Source organism: Delphinapterus leucas, chromosome 20 (genome assembly GCF_059928025.1).
Source record: "Delphinapterus leucas isolate spDelLeu-1000000601 "Yukka" chromosome 20, BTC_Dleu_Yukka2, whole genome shotgun sequence".
Classification (NCBI taxonomy): domain Eukaryota; kingdom Metazoa; phylum Chordata; class Mammalia; order Artiodactyla; family Monodontidae; genus Delphinapterus; species Delphinapterus leucas.
This window is the reverse complement of record NC_143148.1, coordinates 17,637,558-17,656,797: the sequence shown is the minus strand read 5'-3', so window position 1 is coordinate 17,656,797 and position 19,240 is coordinate 17,637,558. Positions and strand designations below refer to the sequence as shown.

The following is a 19,240-nucleotide window of genomic DNA, read 5'->3' as shown; positions in this document are numbered from 1 at the left end:
AAAGTAAGATTTATATATGGTTTGTATCAGTAGGACAAGTCCCCTTCCCCACCCAAGTGTACTGGCTCACTTTTGTGTACTATCCTGTGTCAGTGGCTGAAAGCGCAGGTTCTTAGGCAGTTGCGTTTGTAACCAGGAAATGTGGAGGGACAGTAAGAGGAAGTGGGCCGAGGGCTCTGACCGTCAGGGCAGCTTGGCTTGGAGGGTGAATGAAGTGAAGGGATCCCTGAGCTGACTTGCAGAGCTGACCGTCAAAACATGTTGAGAACAGATGAGGAACAAAAGCACAGCTGCCCTGGGTCAGCTTCCGAGAGCAGCATGCTGGGAGCAGGGTGGGGGGAGGGCGGTGAGGGATGTGTCTGAGGACCCTTGGCAGAAGGGCTCGCATCCCTTCTGTTTGCCAGAGAAGAGGCAGAAGAGAAATGACATTTCCTGAACCACGAGGATGGTGGAAAGGGCTCAGCTTGGGGACCTGGTAGAAGGCTCAGATGGGACCTCCTCTGGGTGGAGACTGACCTGAGCAGGACAGAACTCAGATCTCGGGCTCCATGACTTCCTGTGGACCCATAAGATCCCCAAATCCAAAAAAGGAGAGCCAGTTTTGGCTGTGTGGACACCCGGGCCCAGCACAGGGCCAGTGGTCTGCAGATGAAGTGAGCTGGTCGTGGCCGGGAGGACACATCTTGTCCCCACGCACGCCGGGCAACTTCCCAGGTGTCGATCAATGCTTCTGGCGAGAACAGTTCCTTCAGAGGAGCGCCATTGATCAGGCCAGACGGAAAACAAGTGGCGGCGATCGGGACAAGTGAATATTCATTTGGCAGTGTTAGAGGGCACGTGGAGATTATGCTTGCGGTGAGTGGCAGGGCAGGATCGATTCAGGACAAGAGGTGGACCAGATGTCTACAGGGGCTGAGACTCGGGCTGGGGGATAGGGGGCCAGAGAATGTCTGGAACAGCGAGGCTGCCATGCCACCCCACTCACAGCTGTCTGAAAGCTGACTGAAGCTGGGGCTGATGGAGTGTTTCTGGGGTGTGTGGAGGTATCCTGTCTACGGCCTTTGTCTTCAGGTGGGTCACTTGCTGCACAGCGGCCACCAGGCCTGTGTGCATGGCAGAAGTTGAAGGGACACACAGTTGCTGCGAGAGAGAAGGGATCTGCTGAGCCTGCCTCCATCCGAGGGTCCCGCTTCCCTCCTGGGCACACTGGGGGGTAAGGGGGGTTGAGGATGTCCGACTGGCGCCATCTCTAATCTCTAGCTGAGACCCTTCTCCCGCGTCGTCAGTGCATCCCGCCCTGCACAGATGGGACCCGAGCCAGGGAGACTGTGAGATTTGGGACCAGGGTCCTGTGTCGTGGTCCTCCTTGACCTGGGGGTGGGGGGGTGGGGGTATGAACAGGGATCCACCCATTACACTCTGGGAGCCCTAGCCCTTGGCTAGAAGCTTCCTAGATAGAGGTGAGAGGTCATCACTGCTGGCCTGGGAGGTCAGGAGTCTCGTCAGCTCATTGCCAGGTGCACGGTCAGCTAGGTGCAGCCTGCCCCCTCCCCCAGCCCCAATCAACCATCTGTAGGAACTGCTACCGACAGGAGGGAGGGGCTCGGTTCCACTGTTCCGTGCCCGCTGCTCAGCTAATGAGGGGGTTTGTGAAAGTTTTAATTATGGCTTCCATGCCTGGCTTAATTACTTGCGTATGGCTTTTACAAGTGAGGAGAGGATGCCTGCATGCAACGCTTCTCCTCAGCCCGACATTTGACTTTAATTAAAGGCAGAACCTGAGGTCTTTCCATCGCTAATGATCATGGAAAATTAGCTTCCAGTTCCCAGGGGTCGCCAGAGTGACGCACCCTGAGGCGGAAAGGGACGGAGTGGGGAGAGTGGGAGGCACAGCACAGATGGCCTTTCTGGGCTGCCACCCCTGAGCACTGCTCCCCGCAGCCCACCCTCCCGCCACCTTCCCTCCGGGCCCTGCAGAAAAGGGAGCCTTGTTCTCCTCTGCCAGGAAGGAGGCCTGACCCCAGGCAGCAGCTGGGGGTGCGGGAGCACCGCTGATCTGGGAGCGAGGGCTGCTGCAGTCTGTGTCCTGGTGGCCAGGAGCTGGGAACGGCCTGGGCTGCAGCTGGACTGCTCCCTGCTGGTGGTCACAGGGCAGAGGGGTGGGAGGTTCTGGAGCCGCCACACAGGGGCACACACATGCACACGCATCCACTCGCACACACATGTCCACTTACACACACGCTCACCCAGGCCAGGCACACATACCCGGCCCTTCACCCACTCCATCCACAGGACGGAATCACAGAGACACGTCTGCACGCTCACACGTGTGTGTGCACACATGTAGTTAGAGACACTTCCACACATGAGCTGAGGGCCCTCTTAGGACCTTCCTTGCTCTCACTGTCCCTCAAGCTCTCACCAAGGCCAGTATCTGCTTGGGAGCCAGCAGGCCAGAGCTGCGGGCAGGGTGTGGCTTAGAGAGGGCTCCCGAGAGCGGCAGAGCAGCCCTGACCACCTCCCCACTGACCGACACAGGTCTGGGCTGGCGTGTACCTGGCATGTGGCTTCCTTGGTCACAGTCAGGGTTAGTTCCAGGGCTCAACAGGAGGAGTGGTGGAGAGCACGTCCTTTGGACTTAGACCTGAATTCAAATCTGACTCCACCACTTCCTAGCAGTGTGGCCTTGGGTAAGTTATTCAGCCTCTCTAAGTCTGTTTCCTCATCTGTAAAATGGGGGTTATACTTGTTCATGTGGCTTTTATATGGAGCAAAGGAGATAATTGTGCAGTGAGCTCAGTGGCCAGCTCTGGATCACCCCTCCCCAGCTCGTACCCTAGTGTCTGGGTTTGGGAGGGATTGACCCCACCCTCAGCTCCAGGGAGGCCAGTTCCATCCCACTGGCTCCAGTAACCCAGGCCTGCATCCACCAACAGAAGGCACTCCCCCAGCCCCAGAGGTGCCATTGTCTTGGGATCCAGTTGGGGACAGGGCTCCCTCTGTCCTGCTGGATGTAACGAGGATGCCTGTAAGCTGGACTGTGGCTCAGCCATCGTACAACCGTGAAGGAGCCATCTGAGGATAAAACCTGCCTGAGGACAGAGGAGTAGAGCCACAGGAAGGACCTGGGTCCTGGTGACACCATGAAACTTCGGGACTCCCACCGAGCTGGGTTTTCTATTACTCACCTCCAAACACATGCTGGTTGTCACAGGGCTCATGGCAAATGCTTAGTCTGACACTGCACACAATTGATGGCAACCACCGAACCAGGCAAGAGCTGGTCTCCTGGCAACACCCCAGCTCCTTCCTGTCCCACCGAGGATACTGCCCTATAGGTGGGGGCTGAGCCTTCTGCCACAGGAGCTGTATTCCTTTGCCGGGGCTACCATAACAGAATACCACGATGAGGGGGGCGCTTAAACAACCGAAAAATATTGTCTCACCATTCTGGAGTGTAGACGTCTGCGATCAAGGTATTTGCAGGGTTGGTTCCTTCTGGGCGTGGTGAAGGAGAATCTGTTCCAGACCTCTCCCCGAGCTTCTGAGGGATTTCTGGCAGTCTTTGGCATCTCATGACTTGTAGATCTCTGCCTTTATCCTCCCAGGACATTCTCCTTGTGTGCATGTCTGTGTCCAGATTTCCCCTTTTCATAAGAACATCAGCCCTATTAGATTAGGGGCTCACCTACTCCAGTGTGACCTCATGTTAATTAATTACCTCTGCAATGACCCTGTTTCCAAGTAAGGTCACATTCTGAGGTACTGGGGATTAGGGCTTCAACATATGAATTTGGGGGGACACAATTCAACCCATAACAGGCGCATACAAGTGTGAGTGTGTGCATGTGTGTGTGTGTGTGTGTGTGTGTGAGTGTGACTGCTGGGTTGGGATACTGTGTCACTACTCCGCTGTCCTACCACAGTGACTGTCCTCCAGGTGGAGACAGATGCCCTGGGCTGGAAGGCCCTGTTTCTGCATGAGTGCCATCTGGTTACAGAGCTGTAGGAAGCAGCTCCTGACCAGCGAGGCTGCTGCAGTTTCACTCCACTTCAGCTGACTCACAAGCTTTCTCTCCCCTCAGATGATTTTGCACAAAAATTCCTTGAACTGTTAGGCATCATTTTTATCCAGAGGTTGGGTGCTTTTCCCCAATCCAGGCTATGCTTTTCATGGCAGGACTGGCAATGGGTGGACCCCGGGCCAAATCCAACTTGGACATGAGTTTTTATTGGGTCAATTCGGTTTTTAAAATGTACATTACTTACCAATTTAAGAATCAGGAAATATCAAGTTAAAAATCCAGGTTTTCAAACCAGAAAATCTGAAGGTCTGGATCTGCTACCAAGGGTTACTTTAAAAGAATTTTCATATTAAAATGTCTTACGGTTATTATAGGACAGGGCTGCTTTAAACAAGTGTTCACTGAAGACCATCGATTGGCCAGTCTGAGTCTCGTCATAAAAATGTGTATTTGCACCTGTGTCTTCCTGTTTTCAGCAACCATGTAAAAAGTCAAGGCTCAAGTGACCCTTTGCATGCAGAGTGGTATAGGGCATAACGTGGGGCCTGTGTTGATGCCATTCTGTTTTCAGATGCTCCCAGCTCACTGGGTGTTGCCCTCCACTCCAGCCTGGCAAACATGCCATAGAGTGCCATGTCCAGGGATCATAAAGGTTTAGCCCCTTTTCTACCTGTGTCCTTGAAGCTGAAAGATGAGAACATCCAGGACGCAGGGCAGCAGAAAAGAGACTGCAGGCTCAGGGAGAGAAGACCCAGAACCCCTCCCCCTCCCTTGTATGTTGTTCAGGGTAAGCAGAGAAGTCAGCAGAACTGTTTGGAGAGAAGGGCAAGACCAACCATGGAGAGCACGTGCCCTGCAGGGAAGGGACTGGGACTCAGAAGCTCACCCCACCTGCCCTGAGTCTCTTTCCTCCACCCCAGGACAGCATCCCATCACAGCAGGAATCTTCACAAATAGCCCTGAGGTATCAGTCCACCTGGGACTGACTTACTGGTTGGGAAAACTGAAGCTCAGAGATGTAAAATGATGATCCCCAAAGTCTCCCAGGGAGAAAATTTAGTGCTGACAGTAGCACACACTCAGAGCCCAGTGGTCTTTTCTCTACACTCACTTCTCACTCTTACCTGTGTTGGAGGAAAGCCCAGGGGCTCTTTGGATGCCTCTCACCCAGCCTGGGGGCTGTCAGGGAATGGTGAGAGATGAGACCGGATACTGACTTGCCTTGTGGGACATGCTGAGACATTTAAACTTGGACTATTCGGCAACGGGGTGCCCTCAGACGGTTTTGAAAAGGGAGGGACAGCACATGCACTGCCAGAAGTGGTGTGGAGGTGGGGAGCTGTCCAGGACCCCGGTGCTGAATCAGCCACACTGAGGGGCTGGAAAAGATAGACAGGACAGGAGCAGGGGACCAAGTGTACAGTTGGATGTCGGGGGAGAGGGAAGGGAGGGGAGGTTGGTCCTAAATTTATGTCTTTCCAACCCTGTGGTGAAAAGGGGGGAAGGCATTGAGGGGGAGGAGACTTGAAATACAGGAAGTCAAGTGGAAGGAGACATGAGGCAGAGTCTCATGGAGAAGGCAGGCTCCTACCTCATGCATAGCTGCTCATTAGGACTTCCAGGTCACTCACAGCCTTGGCCCCATCCTGATAGCCTGAGAGAGACCCACTTCTCCACGGAACAGTCAGGACAGAGACAACTTGGTTATTCTGCCATATCCTTAGTCTCTGAGCCCTTAGATTGGAAGGAACCAGCAGCCTGTTCTGAGAAGAGCTCCAGGGGAAATCATGCTGGACTAGTAGGAATCATGAATGTGGCGGTCAGCCTTGGCGCCAGCTTAGAAAGGCCAGCCTGCTCCCACAGGACACCCAGGGCACACCTGCTGGGCTCCACATGACCTCACCTCAAAGCACCCAGCCGGCCTTCGTGTGCAAGCATCCTTTCCCTTCCTCCCTCCTCCTCCTAGCCTTTCATCACTCATTACACATTGCCCGGATACCTCCTCTGTGCCAGGCACTCTTGGCAGCTGGGAGCACAAAAGCAAGTCCTCTGGGGCTTCCTTGCGCCAGCTGCAGGGAGAGGGATTCCCTGGAAGGAAGCCAAACCTCCTTGCCATTCTCTACTCCTGGAGTCTGTGGATTCAGTTTGCAACTTGGAGGCAGCTGCACTCTGCCAGGGCCCAGGGCATTCTGGGTTTACTCATACACTCCTTTCTGTTCATATTATACCCCAACTTTCAATTTTGAGAAGTAAATATGCAATTTTTTCCTCCCTGTAAATTTTCCCTGCTGTGGCTGTGGATTTCAAAGCAGCTGGAAAGTGTGAGTAGCTCGGTGCTTTCTAAAAGTAAAAGGAGGCCGTGCAGCTTCGTACGTCGTCTGCTGCGCTTCGCAAGATCCAGAGGCTCTACTGTGGGGAGATGCTCTCCAGGCTGTACTGTCAGGGGAACTTTTAACCCAAATAATCCACGTCCCCGCCTACCATTAGCAATGAGTTAATTGCCAAGAAGTAAGCGTGTGTGTGCACCCAGACACATGCATGCGTGTTGCAGGGATGTTAGTAGTGCGCGTTGCAGGTGAAACAAAGGTATCTGCTTACGCAGTCAAACTTTCTGCATGTTCCTCTGGAGACTTTCAAACCTTCGTGCCTCAGTAATTGAAGGTCAGGATAATCTGATCTATGCTTTTGTTTGGAAGAAGCAAGACAAACAGATCTGGGATGGCTTATTTACCGTGTAACCTTGACAGTCTCTCTGGGTCTTAATTTTATCATCTGTGAAACAGAGCAGTGGACTTGGAGATGTGCTGCCTGGATCCCCTTCCAGGAAGGACTCACTGACCACCCGCAGGACAGGTGGTCAGCCGTCAGCTCCTTAGGGATCTGCAGCAAACTGCCTTATCCCGGGTCATGCCCTTCCCTGGGCACCCCACATCCAGCTACTGAGTAAGGTAGAGGCATCCAGGCGGAGCCATTTCTGCCTGCTGCAGGGTGCTCTGACAGCCAACACCTACTCCAGAGTTCCCATCCAGGCTGTGTTGGACCTGAATCCCTGACCGACTTCTGCTCACTCCCCCTTCCTCCCTTTTCCAACTTCATATATGTTGAGCCTTGATAAACATCTTGTACCCCAAACTCCATCACAGCATCTCCTTATAGAAAACCAAAGCCTGTGACAAATAGGGATAAAGATTTTCACTTCAAGAGGTTATTGTGTGAAAGCTAAATGAGATGTTTATGTGGTATCCCACATAGTGCCTGGAACGTTAACAAAGCATGACAAATGTCTATTCCTTTTCCGTTTCCCCTAAAAACTGTGACACTAAGTCCCATTCCAGGCCTTGAGCATTTGTTCATAGCCTGTGCTCTGTAATATCGGTTTGGATAAAGACCAGAGGGGAAAGTGGCCCTGAAAGTTTGTCCCAGCTGCTAAGCTTGAGAACCTGGCAGAGGACTCTGGAGCCAACCTTGTCCCTGTGAAGTTCATTATCCATGGATCACATCAGCCCTCTTCAACGTCCCTCACTGAAAAGAAATCGAGCATGCAAATACTCTTTTATCATTGATTATGATAAAAGAGTATTATCCAGGGGGAGATTCATGAAAGAGCCAGAAATACATTGAAATTCAATATTGTTTTAGTCCAAATCAATATTAATAATTGTTTGCATTTTTAAAGTGCAATTTGCAATTGAAAAATACACAAAGATCAACCAGTAGTTGCTAACACATCAAATTTTCCCGTTAAAGGCATAGTCCCTTACCTTTAAAGTGTTTCTTATTCAACAGAGGATGGCGCTAATCCATGAAAATGGTTATCTGTTATTTACGTGCACAACATTAGAATGTGCTTCCATTATGCGTGAGCTGAAAGGCCAGTAACTTTTCTTTTTAAGTTCTTGATTTTTTTAACTAAACTTTTTATTTCAAAATAATTATAGATTAACATACAGTTGTAAGAAGTAATACAGAGAAATACTGTGTACCCTTTATCTTGTTTCCCCCAATAGTAACATCTTGTAAAACTACAGTCCAATATCACAGTGAGAACGTTGACATTGATACAGTCAAGACAGAGGACATTTCCATCACCACAAGGACGCCTCATGCTGCCTCTTTTACATTGTTTAAGAATTAAAGATTTTTAAATGATAAAGTTGACCATGGATACTTTCCAGTGGGGTTTAAATCATTAGCCCTGTTTAGATTTCTGCCTTAAAATGATTTTTATCATTAGGTGAGACACTGTCCCAACTGGGCTCAGTGGGTTCAAACATAGAGCAGTGGTAACCCAGGTAGAGAGTGGACCCAGGAGAGACTCGCCTCAACCACCCAAGCCTCAGGGGTAGATCAGAAAGAACCTGAGAACACATTTTTCAGTTGGACACTTGCATCAGGGTCCCTTGCCCCCTCAAATAAGGACAGAGTTATCTCGAAGAGAAACAGCTTGGCAGCTTTGGTCCATAGAGGCACAGCATTGACCCAGATTTGTGGCAAGGGATAGTCAGCAGGTGTGGGTGAGGGACCTGAAAGTGGCCTCACGCAAATAAAATTCCCAAGGTGCCTTTCTGTTCTCCAGGATAGGTGTTTGTCTCACTCCAGAGCTGCAAGGAATTTGGAAACTCACCTATAGTGCATATTTTGGACGCATCTTGATTTCAAGGTTAGGAAAATCAAGCCCTGAGGGTCAACAGTTAATTGGAGGGGCAGCCAGGCCCAGAACGTGAGCTCCACTCTGAGCCTTCTGTCCATCCCATGACATCTGGTTGCTTTTGCGGGGGCTGCCTGGGTTCGTATACTTAGTTCCTCTATGTCCTGGTCATGTTTCACACAGGTGTGAACTTGACCATTCTGGTCCTCCTCAGCTTCTGGGCCCACACCCAGTCACCTGTGGGATGAGCAAAATGATAACATAGTGATTTCTGCTCAGTTTGCTTTCATTGATTTTTTTTTTTATTGCAGTAAAATTACTATCCTTACTATTATTTATATATATAATATAAAACTTATCATTTTAACCATATTTAAGTCCAGAGGCATTAATTACATTCACATTGTTGTGTAGCCATCACCACTCTGCATCTCCAGGACTTTTTTCATCTTTCCCAACCGAAAGTCTGTACCCATTAATTAATAATGCCCCATTCCTCCCTCCCTCCCCTGCAGCCCCTGGTAACCACTATTCTACTTCCTGTCTCTGAATTTGACTGCATGGAATCGTACAGTATTTGTCCTGTTGTCACTGGCTTCTTTCACATAGCATAATGTCCTCAAGGTTCATCCATGTTACACCATGTGTTGCTTTCATTGGTTTTTGATTAGCACATTCAACCTCCAATTTTGTCGAGTTTCCTGCCATCATACTGTATTTTAAAGGTTTGGGAATCATCCATTTTACGGCCTCTAAATTACTTGTATATTTGCCTGTGCATGTGTTACGTGTGTTAATATACGTGTATATATAGAAATAGAGTCGTCATGTACCTCTACAAGTATACGAGTCTTCAAGCCCCATGATTTGAAACCTGCCCTACCAACATGAGGATCTTGGTGGTGAGTGTGCCTTGGGTGTTTGGGAGCTGTCAGGTTCCGTTGGTTCCTTGTCTCTTCTTCAGTCATAGGATTGGACTACTCATTGGACCTGATTCCAACCCAGACCTGATCGAAACAAACCCACGTCTCCCTGAAACATAAGTGACCTTTTTTAAATTCCAGGTTCATGGAGTGCCTCTCTCCAGATGACCCAATCACCTCTGTCTATTAACTCATGCTCATTCAACGTGCAGCGAAGTTTATCGATCACCTGTGCCAGGCACTGTGCTAAGTGCTGGGAGTACAGAGATGAGCAAAGAGTCTGAAACAGGCATGTGAATGCTCTCCACACAGTGGGGGAAGGGCTGTAACCGAGGTACACATGCTCACAAGATTGGAGGTACAGCCAGGGCAGGGGTGGGGAGGGACTCGGTTTTTCTACCTGTAGAATTACTACTCCACGACCCTGTTCCATTGTCATAAAACACCCTGAAAATATAAGACGTTCTGGGCAGGATGATACCCAGAGTAGCAGTGGAAGGCACTGCAGCCTGTGACACCTTGGCCAGGCTCTCAGGACCCTCTTGCTGTGGCTGTGTGTTTGCAGGCTTCCGTTCATCCTCTTTGTATGCGCAGTGGTGGGAAGCTGGGCTGTGGTGTTCCTTGTGGGGCAGTGGGGATATGGCTTGGGGCTGTTTGAGCCTGATTTATGCCTCGGCCTTCACCTTAGCGTCCCCTTTCTCTCCCCCTGCAGAGAGCATGGGGGATTGGAAGGACTCCGTGCCTTGTAACAGGGGGATGCATATCAGGTGAATTGCTTGCCCCAGGAATGGGGTGCTGTCATGCCTACTTGGGTGTGGCAAGGCTGGGCCCTGGCCATTTCAGGACCCAGGTCAGCACGTACACACACACACACACACACACAGGTGTCAGCGGTGGGGCAGGAGTCTGCAGCCCCGCCTCAGAGTCTCAGCGCTTGCAGCCATTCGTCATCCTCACAGAGCATTGCAACTTTACGCCTAGGCATAAAGACTGGAGGGACTCGTCCCAGAGTTTGCTGCTGCTACCACCGCTGCCGTTAGAGCAGTTATAATTAGCTGCAGGATTTTAAGGACCTGAAATCAAGAAGAACCCCATCTCAGAAGTAAGCAGGAGCCATACACATGGAAGAACTCGTCTGACAAAACAGATGGAGGTGGTGTTCTCAGGGGACTGGGCTGTGTGCTTTGTTTCAGCAAAGAGCAAATGAGTTACTGAGGCCAGGAGGCTGAGGAGGGAAGCCGGGAGGTCAGCCCCAGCGCCGGCCTCGGTGCGGGGCAGAGCTGGAGGCGCAGCCCCCTCTGCTGCCCTGGCAGAACGCTTGGTGCCGGATTCAAGGTGACGGCAGTGCCTGGCTCCATTCTCCTCAAGTTGCCATAGCAGCCTGTCTCCCGATGAGCAGCTTCTCCTGGAACCCTCAGCCAGGAGGGACGTCATTCTTCGCTCCTGCTTCACTCCTGCCGGTTAGAGAAGGAGACTGACTAGACAGAGAACTTTCCTGGGCCCGGGGTCTGCACACCAAGTGAGTGCACCTAGTAGGCATGTGGCTGGATGCATCCTGCTGCCTCCAGCGGGACACAGAGTCCTCTGGGTGACTGGGGTGAGTGTCTGGGCCTTGGAGCATCCACAGCCAAGTGTGTCCTTGGAGCTGTCCGTCCGTCTGCCTGCCGGCCCTTCGCCACTGGAGGTGCGTGTGTTTTGTTGGCTGAATTCCCAAGTCCTTGCTTGTGCCCTGAAGTGAATTTTCTAGAGACGAGTTTTTAAATCAGATAAATAAGGAAATAGGAGAAATCCTTGGCCCTGCTCTGTGTCCCGGGAGGTGTTTACAAGATTAATTGGATTTCTTTTTCTTAGTAAAAATTGGTGATGCCATTCAGGCCTCAGGGAGAGAAGCCGCTGGGAGCGCTAGGAATTGTGAGAAGGGCAGGACCTTCTGAAAACTCAGCGGGCTGTTTATTTTTCTTGCCTCACCCCTCCCCCTTCCACCCCCAGTTATTTGAATTTTCTTATTGTCTGTTGGCCTTGGAAGGGAAGCAGGGAAGTAGGGGAGGGTTTTCCACTTGTCGTCGGAGCCGAGGGTGATGCAGTCCGTGCTGAGGGTGCACCAGTCCTCCCAGCTGGGGGCGGAGGCCTGTGAACGTGTTTATGGGCCCCCGGGCAGCCCGGCCCCAGCCTGTGGTAGAGTGTGGTGTCCCCTTCCCAGGCAGCAGCTCAACTCCCTGGAGAGGGAGACAGCCTTTGGACAGCTCTCCCCACGCCCTTGAAAATAACGTGTGACTTTGAAGACAAGGACCCTCACGGGAACAGTAGTGGATAGGATGTGCATACCCTCTGGAGTGTCTGGTGGCCCGCTGGTGACCTCTCAGCTACCTCCCTTTAAAGGAAGGACGTTCCTATGGATAATGTGATGTTGGCCCCCTCCTGGGGCACTGAAGACCCAGCCAGACTGCGAACTAGTCTCCCAGGAGGGGAGGCATGCTAACCTTTGATTCGTGTTCACATGGAGCAGGGAGTTAGCCAATCAGATGGTCTCTCAGTGAGAGCCCCCACTGGGAGGAGTGTCGCGGGGGTGGGGAGGGGTGGGGGGTGGGGGGGCGGGGGAAGGCTGGGGTCTTAGGCTTAAGGGCTGGGCCTGGGCAGGGGAAGCCAAGCACAACTCTAACACCAGCTTCCCTGGGCTGGTGGGGGAAGGGGCTTATATTCTCTTGGGGGCCAACAAAAAAAAGAGTCACTGAAATGAGACACTTGAATGGTTGACGCTCCTGCCACAGTGAAGGTGCAGGTCCTGGGGCTGTGTTCTCTTCTCCCCCAGATTTGGGGGCGGGGATGTGGTCCTCATCCCGGCTCCAGGCACATGGGCTGCTGGAGCCTGGCTCCACTGGGTGGACTTGGTTTGGGCAGGTTCAGAAACAAGCGAGGACAGGTCGTGGCTGCAGGACAAGGGGAATCGATACTGGCTTGAACGGCGACGGTGTGACAGATTAGGAAGAAAAAGGGACTGACCAGCTCTCTGTACTCACCTGTGCAGGGCCAGCCACTGTACAGACAGTGCGATGATGATCACATGTGCGTCTGAGTCCCCTTTTCTCATCCAGTAGAGTCTCTGGGTCGAGATGAGGCAGCTCTTTATTAGCTGTTTAACCGGGCCGCTGTGTACACTGGCCATCAATTTGCCATCCTGTCGTCCCGCCTTCCTCTCTCCTTCCCTCTCCCCCTCCTTAGATCAGATCAGCCTCCTGGCCTCGTGTCTGACTCTGCAGGCTGGTGTGGCTGCAGGAGGCGTGCCAACACCATGGCCAGCATAAGCTGGGTGTCCTTACAGCTGTGGCCTTGCTTATAGGCTTACCCGGTGGGTCCTGCACTCAGGGCCTGTCTTCACTGAGGGAAGGGCCTGGGAGACCACAGGGTGCCGGGCATGCTGTGGGCAGCGCTGAGAGTGGCCTCGTCCTTTCCCGGCGCCTGGGGCCTGCGCTCTTGCATCTGTGTCTTTGCAGGATGATGAGCCAGGTCCCCAGGACAGTCCCATCTGGGGCAGCCATGGAGGGGGAGGCCACAGCCCTTCATGAGGGGCTTCAGGGTCTGAGCCTTTGGGGACACGTGGCTACCCATTTTCACCCACCGCAAGCCCAGGGTGGGAGTGTCTCTGGTGATGGCAGGAAGCAGCCATCTTTCTCTGTGGCAGGGGGCCACTGCAGCGAGGTCAGGGCCAGCTGGAACCCCAGAGCCAACTCCAGAGGCAAACCGAGCCCGGCTCAGCACTGCCTCCCAGACATAAAAGCTGGGAGGCCGTGGGAAACCCCTGCTCGGGCCAGCCCAGAGAGCCCGGCATTCACGCACGTTCCCATGCGTGGAGGCCTGGAGCAGGTTAATTAAAGTTAACTGAGTGAAAAAATAATTACAGAGACTGTAGAGGGGAGAAACCTAAACCTGCAATTTAACTCCTCAGCCTCAGAGCTTTGCTGAGCACTGTCTAGTCCTTGGGAATCTGTCTGGGCAGGGGAGGGAGGGGCTTCTCTTAGTATCACTTCCTGCTTCGCGCCCCCCAGGTTGGATGCAGAGGGGAAAAAGTTAGGGTTTCCTCCCCCAGCACCTGGGTGCAAGGTCGGAGATGGGTTCCCTGACCAAGATATCGCACCAAGGAGACCCCGGGCAGGGACCATCCTTGTGCCGAGCAGCACATCTGGTCTGGGGCCCCATCAGCCACCCAGCTGTGCTCTTGGAGGCTGCTGGGATCTGCCCACCTGGGCTCAGCCTCCCTCGGGCGCTGCCCTGTGCCAGGGAGGGACAAGTTCCCAAGGGCTCCTTGGGTGGAAAGAGGGTGGTATCCCTGGGCCCGGGCGGGTAGGACCCCGTGAAGGTAAGGGGACCCAGTGACATCTTACTGGGCGGATTCCCCTTCCGCACCTGTCCCACCCCACCAGGCCCCGCCCCACTGCAGAAATTTACATCCTTCCCTTGGGCAGATGGTCTTGGGGCACCCCCATCTGTTTTTTTCTGGCCACGCTGCGCGGCATGTGGGATCCCAGTTCCCTAGGCCAGGGATCGAACGCACGCCCCCTGCAGTGGAAGCACGGAGTCTTAACCACTGGACCACCAGGGAAGTCCTGGGGTACCCCCATCTTGACCCACAGCCTGGCCCAACCGATGTCACTTGGTTGGTACTGGTGTATTTGCAATTTCTTCTACTTCAGGAGGAACGAGGGTTGGGACAAGCCACGCAGGCATGCTCTGGGTCTGCAGCGGCCAGAGCAGTGGGGGTCCATCTGCAGGGACACAGCCTCTGAGCCTGGGGTCTGTCAGATCTGGGTCTGGCTGCCCCGTCTCAGCTCCAGGCCCCAGGGCTTTGAGAGCAGGGACAGCCGTGATCTGGCCAGAGCTTCAGCTCCTGCAGGTGTGACTATCCAGTGGAGCCTCGATCCCACCAGCCCATCCTTCAGTCTGTCAGGGAGGGAAAGCTCTGGCTGGTGGGGGTGGGGAGTCACTCAGTCCCTGACATCCTCTGGGCCTGGGAGGCTCCTCCTCAAAGCCTCCAGTTCCGTGGAGACCCTTGTCCCCAGCACCCTGTAAACAGGAGCCAGGGCAGAGAGAGACCCAAGAGCTTTTCTGTCCACCAGGCCAGTTGCGAGGGAGAAGGACCCAGATTCCTGCCTGGACATTGCAGGGGTGTGACCGCTGTCCCCAGCTGTGGGTGTTGGGGCTCCATACTGGGCTCCCCTGGGCAGGAACTGGGCAGTGTCTCTCTCCATGGATTTTCTAGGGGTGCAGATACAGGAGACCCTGGCAGGAAGCTGGTGTCTTGGCCACAGGTGGTGACCGGGCTTCCCTTCACCTCCTTGGGCTTGAAAAAGTGAAAGGGACGCACCTGAGTAAGGGTGGAGGGATCCAGGATTACGCTGGTCAAGTGCAGCGACTGGGGCCCTGGGCCTCAGTGATGGACCGTCTTTCTCCTCTGCTGCTCCATAGACCGTGGCCTGATGGACACCTGGTGTGGACGATGAGGGAAGAACGCGCCTCCCACACCCGAGAGGTGACCCCAGAGCAAGCCCCGGATGACCCCGCGAGCAGGAACGATGCGGCTGGCCTGCATGTTCTCATCCATCCTGCTGTTTGGAGCCGCAGGCCTCCTCCTCTTCATCGGCCTGCAGGACCCCACAGAGCTCGCCCTCCAGCAGGTGCCAGGTGAGCCCTCACTCTCCGACCCGCCGTCTGCTGGCCCCGGCTTTCCCGCCCGAGGTGCAGGTCTCCGCGCTGCTCTGGTGCCAAGGCAGGGGTCCTGGCCTCAGGGTGGGCACACAGTGTCTGTTGTCAGACCACCAGCCCCAGGGTTCTGGCCTCTGGCCTCTGGCCTGTGCACTCTTCTGGGGAAGGACAGCCAGGCTGCCCATCACTCAGCTGCTCAGTGCCTTTGGTGAAGCCCAGATTCAAGGAGGATTCTGCCACCTCTTGGGGCCTCTTCCACATGGTCTCGGATACCCGAAGATGAATGCCTTCTCCCTGAGCCCGGGCCTCCCAAATGGGACTCTGATTCTCTGCCCAGCCCTGGGGACCCCTCGAATTCAGGGAGGTCGGGGTACCTCCTGGCTTTGTGAAGCTGAGGTGGCTCCTGCTGGCCCCCCACCTGCTTCCTCCTAACGCACTGGAGGGAAGTACCCTCCCTGACTCAGAGGTGGGGTGGCAGTGAGGGGAGAGCAGGAAGGACGGTTCTGGAGCCTCGGGGTGGACAGGATGTGGAGAGGGGAGCTCAGGCCAGGCCCCTCTTGCTGGGACACAGAGAGCACGGCAGGGCTGGAGGGCATCCGGCTCGGGGCCAAGGCCAGGGATCACTCTGCTCTGGGGTGAGAGGAGAGCGTGGTTGCCAGGCCCAAGCACCAGCATTTCCCAGCAGTGGTCCCAGAGGCCCTGTTAGGGGAGGGTCCGTGATGACAGCCCTCTGCTCCAGGACACGAACAGAATGAAAGAGGTGTGGAGGCTGGGGAGTTAGGCAGAGGGATTCCTGTACCATCCTTGCCCGCAGCCCATAGCACAGGAGTGCGGGACATGGCACAGGGGCCCCTGGCCCTGAGTGCGGAGGGCTCTCAGGCCTGCAGCCTCCCCGCCCAGCACCCCCTCAGCCATGGCTCACATGCTCAGGGCAGCCTGCACCCAGGCTCAGACTGGTGGCCTGTAGGCAACACGCGGAAAGGCAGAAGAAGCATAAGGAGGCCAGAGCTGGGGCCCTGGGCCTGGCAGCTGCTATCAGAGGCCCTGGTGGGAGAGGCTGATGAGTTGATTCTCTCATCACAGAGAGTCAGCTAGAGGCAGCCCAGGTGCTGGGTCTGCAGGAGACAGTGGGTGAGTCAGTGGGGCTGACTCACGCTTGGGCCGGACCCTCCTAGCGGGTGGCTGTCGAAAGGGGTCTGGCTGCTTCCTGGCTTCTGGAGAAGCAAAAGCAGGGGCCCATGACCGAGTTGGTCCTCTGCGGAGACTTTGCAGCCTCACGTGAGCCCCAGAGTGGCCGGCTTACTGTGTCAGTGGAACCGGGCTCCACAGGCAGTGCCCGCAGGGACACTAAGAGTTGGTCTCTGCAGTTGTGGGTTATATATGCAGAAGCGAGCTCCCAAAAAAGGGCCCTCAGACAGGGCTTGGGGTTAATGGCACCGTGTATCCTCGGCACAGATCTTGGTGAGTATGTGTGGTTGGAGCACACGTGGGCAGAGCATCTGCGTTCTATGGGACGACCCTGGGAGAGAAGGCATGAGTGTGTCTGTGGTGTCCACCTGTGTATCCCATCCGTGGTGTCCTCTGGAGACAGGCGTTATTTTCTTGGGTGGGCTCAGGGTCTGGTGGCCACGACACCCCCCCCCTCCACCGTGCTGTAGCAGCTGGCAACGCAGAGCCCTTGCCCCTCATTCTTCTGCAGACGTGGCTTCCTGTCCCTCCCGCCAGCCAGCACTGCCTTGCACAGCCCCCCCCCCCGCGCCCAGTGCATGCACGTGCGGATCTCCTTGATTACTGGTGGGGTGGGAGCCCACCGGCTGGCTGGGGTTTCTGGGGTGGGCTGGAGTGGTGAGCAGGAGGGGAGCGTGGAGCCTCAGCCGGCAGGGCGTGTAGTATGGCAGGAAGCGGAGGTTCCCCTCCCGCTGCAGCCGGGGATGGCAAAGGCCTGGCAAACCCAGGCAAGGTGCACACCTGGGTCTTGAGCTCCCTTCCTCGGGCTGTAGATGGAGCTGGACCACCCCCTCGCCACATGCCAGGTGACGGGCAACCTGGATGTTCTACGGAAATCACCTCAAACACAGTCATAAAACCTTAAGTAATGCTTACATTACTTTCCCTGAGCTAAGTGTTCCTGACACAGGCTGTTTGTGTTGATTTGTTGCTATTCATTTACTCTTTCCCCGTACTTCTCACAGCAGCCTAATTGTGATTCGGTACCAAGAAAGCAATATCAAAGTAATTTTCCACAACATTAGTTACAATTTTCTTCTGATCTTTCAAGTGAAACAGTCCCATCCTGTTGGCTTCTTTGAGCATATAAACCTTGATTACATTTATCTGTTGGAAACCAGTACTTACAAAGTGTTATGTATCCAGTTGCATGGGTGGGTGGCCCCAAGGGCCCTGGACAAGTCAGGATTTCTACCCACGGGAGGGTGGATGTGTGGGGTCTGCCCTGTCATCTGGATCAGGCAAGGCCGATGGTGGGGGGCACCTTCAGAGGAAATTCCACACAGGCTACTCTGGCTTTCCCAGCAGCAGAAACTTCCCTGGGAATGGAGTGTCTGGTATCCGCTATTGGTGGCACTGATCAAGGTGGAAGGGGGAGGGTGGGCAGGTGAAGATCCAGAAACAAGCTTGAGAAGGCGGGCAGAGCCTGTAGTTGTTTGTGGTCCCTTGGGGTTGGGGGTGTCCTTCAGATTTCTCCCATGCAGCTACCAGCTGTTAAAAGCACCTGAACTTCTCAGAGACCAGTCAGCAACTCTCACCTGGTTTGTGCATTAGATGCAGTCCTATGGGGCTGCCAGCTTTTGTAAACCAAGCGATATTTTCCAAAATGTTTGCTATATTTTATTTATTTATTTATTTTTTGCGGTACGCGGGCCTCTCACTGTTGTGGCCTCTCCCGTTGCGGAGCACAGGCTCCGGACGCGCAGACTCAGAGGCCATGGCTCACGGGCCCAGCCGCTCCGCAGCATGTGGGATCTTCCCAGACCGGGGTACGAGCCTGCGTCCCCTGCATCGGCAGGTGGACTCTCAACCACTGCACCACCAGGGAAGCCCTGTTTGCTATATTTTAAATCAAACCTCCTGGAACATAAATCACTGCTGGTTAGCCTACCTTCATTCTAAGATTAGATTTTCTTGGGTATCAGAATCCACCTATCCTACTATTTTTCAGTCTCCAATATTGCCAGGCCCTGAGGCCTCAGGAAACTCACTTCTTGACCCAGGAGGCTACACTTACCCCTTCCTTAAGTGGAAGAGAGCAGACCAGAACCGGGAATAACACATCCCAATGTACTGGCCCTGCGGGTACAGAAGGTACTCTCCACGTGTGTGTTTGGGCACACTGACCTTTTATGAGCTGCCTGTCTTTATTATGAACGTTGTATTATGGAGAGCTTGGAACACACACAAAGGTAGGTTAGCATAGTGCAATGAACCCCATGCACCCAACACCCAGTAGCCTCAAGAGGGCCCCATCCACAGCCCCATTCACTTCTCTCCTTTTGAAGCGTATACCATATGGCCTGTCAATTCAACCATCAATTTTTTTTTTTAATTTCTATTGGAGTATAGTTGATTTACAATGTGGCGTTAGTTTCTGCTCTACAGCAAAGTGAATCGGTTATACACATACACATATATCCAGTCTTTCTTTTTTTTTTTTTTTAATTATTTTTGGCCACGCCACACCTCATGCGGGATCTTAGTTCCCCGACCAGGGATCGGACTCGTGCCCCTTGCAGTGGAAGCACAGAGTCTTAACCACTGGACCACCGGGGAGGTCCCTATCCACTCTTTTTTAGATTCTTTTCCCACGTAGGTCATTACGGAGTATTGAGTAGAGTTCCCTGTGCCATACAGTAGGTTCTTACTTTATGTACTTTATATATAGTAGTGTGTATATGTCAATCCCAATCTCCCAATTTATCCCTCCCCCCCTT

The 19,240-nt window shown here is 53.8% G+C and overlaps 1 protein-coding gene across 1 annotated transcript in view; it reads left to right on the top strand.

Moving 5' to 3' along the window:
• The window catches only part of CHST8 (carbohydrate sulfotransferase 8), a 121,229-nt gene that overhangs the window by 40,375 nt on the left and 61,614 nt on the right, over positions 1-19,240 (top strand). The window contains exon 2 of the mRNA XM_089902943.1: positions 15,057-15,272. Within this exon, the coding sequence (XP_089759069.1) occupies positions 15,143-15,272 (130 nt within the window). The 5' untranslated portion in view covers positions 15,057-15,142. The remainder of the gene's footprint in view (positions 1-15,056; positions 15,273-19,240) is intronic.